Consider the following 2,196-nt stretch of genomic DNA (forward strand, 5'->3'; position numbering starts at 1 on the left):
CAATTGGATGTATTGCTCGGTATGGCATTCCAAATTTTAAATGAAAATTATATATTGATACAATTTACATAAAAAATCAATGTAAAACATCAAAATATAAGAACTGACTTTCAGTTAATCTGTCCGTTTTTCTTAAAGCTGCTGCTGCGCAAGATGAGATCTCCTTGCGTAACCTCCTCTTACTAACCCGTACGATGCACTTCAGTCTCTGTATGTTCAGTCTCTGTGGAGCAAGACATATTCTCAGCCAAACGACCGTCGATACTAGAGACTGAAGCCTTCAGTCTACTGCCAAACCTGCCTTTACATACATACATTGTGGTAGCGTTTAAAGTTGAGGGAACTGTCCTAATTTTGGTACACTCCTTGACGACTCTTCCTTCATTTGCAATTTGATGAATTTGATCTTCCAGTTATTCTCTGCCATGGGATCTCTGACGAGTCCAAAGCTTTGCTCAAAGAGTCCTATACACGTTCCCGCCTTGTGAATGGTTCCACACACCGAGATCATAACCAGTCCATGTGGCTCACCGCACCCTCGAGTACCCTCTGCAGACAAGTTTGGATTGAACACCAATTCTTCTTCCTTCACCAGGCAACCTAATCTCTGTGAGACCAAGTCAGAGCCGCCGTATGCGTCCAAGCTGCGGTCGGTTCCGCGGAGGACATAAAGTTTGAGGCTGGCATCGTCCAAGAAGTGCCTAGGTCCCCAGTCCCCGGTGGCTCCCGCGGGATGCTGAGGGTGAAGTTGGTTGAGTTGCGTGAAGAACCAAGAGGAGAAGTGTACGGCTAGATCCTGGCACGATGGAGGATGACCCATATTATCATCCCTCGTTTGCCTTGTATCATCCCTCGTTTGCCTTGTATCATCCGTTGTCTGTCTAGTATCATCCGTTGTCTGTCTAGTATCATCCGTTGTCTGCCTCGTATCATTAGCAGCAATCTGCCTGCGCCTCGGATCATCAACCGTAGTCTGCCAACACTCCAGCACCCTTTGAATGAGCTTGCTCTTGTCTGCACCAGGTGACATAGGCACATTGAGATCAGCGAGGTAAATGAAGATTAAATCTCGCTTCACTAGCTTGCGGCGGAGAAACTGTTCTGCACTGTCAGAATACATTATGATTGCCTTGGCAGCCTCTACCATAAAGAAAAGGATAAAAATAAGTAAGGATATAACCATTCTAATTTTTTGGCAGAGTATAGTTAAAGGATCATGTTATCAACTGTCATCTAGCACATTTTTAGTCAGTATATACACAGATATAATTAGTATTCATTTACACTACTGCAGCAGTGAATGCTTAACATGGATTCAAAACTGGCCTACGAGTATGAGTGTAAATTAAAAACTATTTTCATAGAATTATGTCTTTTAACATTAGTGAGTTGAATTCCTTGCATTTTACACTCATTCATACTCATAATATACTAGGCCAAAGCACAAGTGGGAGTACATGCATGTACATAGAACCGTTAGTCTACTGTTGCACTAATGTAAATGGGATAACAACATCGAAGCAAGCACGATATAATTTACTTGCGCAATGCAATGTGCACAGTTTTTGTGACAAATTGTTTAACTGGCCGAATTGATTGCCAAGACTCTGAGCTGGGCTAGGCAAGACTCACATCTCTAAAGCAAGACGAGTAAACTAATCATTCGCTTGACATATTCAAAAGGGTCATGATGATCAATAAACCTTTGACAACTACATGAAGTCTAAGCTGGTGTGGCACTTCACTTGTTATTATTTTTTTTTAAATTCTGTCTTACACAAATCTACACACATGGGACCGAGGATTGACGGACAGCATACCAGAATTATATTACATACCTTCTCTGTTTTCAACAAAAACAAGCCTGTTTGTTACAGTTTTTGCAAGTTGAACAAGATCCTCTGTGGAAATCATTCTTAAGAGTTTCCGTACCCCGTTCCTTTCTCCTTCAGATAGCATTTTTGCTGGAGTACGAGTGGCTACATCTATAGCTCCAGATCCAGTTCATGAATTCGTATAGCGATTCCCATATAGACTATATTGGGGATTCCCCTGTGCTGTGCATGCTAGCTAGCTACACCAGCTACGGGCGACTTATTATCTTGAAAGGACAAGACTGGTACAGACAATCATGGGCGTCAATCTTGGGGGGGGGGGGGGGGACGGGGGGACACGCCCCCCCCCCCCGCGATTTTT

The 2,196-nt window shown here is 43.1% G+C and overlaps 1 protein-coding gene across 1 annotated transcript in view; it reads right to left on the minus strand.

Moving 5' to 3' along the window:
- Positions 1-1,954, minus strand: part of LOC577770 (uncharacterized protein C3orf38-like) — a 2,005-nt gene extending 51 nt beyond the window's left edge. Inside the window, exons 1-2 of the mRNA XM_777982.5 lie at positions 1,839-1,954; positions 1-1,140 (exon numbers count right to left, since the gene is read on the minus strand). The exon at positions 1-1,140 is cut by the window's left edge and continues 51 nt beyond it. Coding sequence (XP_783075.5) covers positions 329-1,140; positions 1,839-1,914 — 888 coding nt within the window. The 5' untranslated portion in view covers positions 1,915-1,954 and the 3' untranslated portion in view covers positions 1-328. The remainder of the gene's footprint in view (positions 1,141-1,838) is intronic.
- Positions 1,955-2,196: the final 242 nt, after the last annotated feature.

This window comes from Strongylocentrotus purpuratus, unplaced genomic scaffold, assembly GCF_000002235.5.
Source record: "Strongylocentrotus purpuratus isolate Spur 01 unplaced genomic scaffold, Spur_5.0 spur5_scaffold_9, whole genome shotgun sequence".
In the NCBI taxonomy this organism is placed as follows: domain Eukaryota; kingdom Metazoa; phylum Echinodermata; class Echinoidea; order Camarodonta; family Strongylocentrotidae; genus Strongylocentrotus; species Strongylocentrotus purpuratus.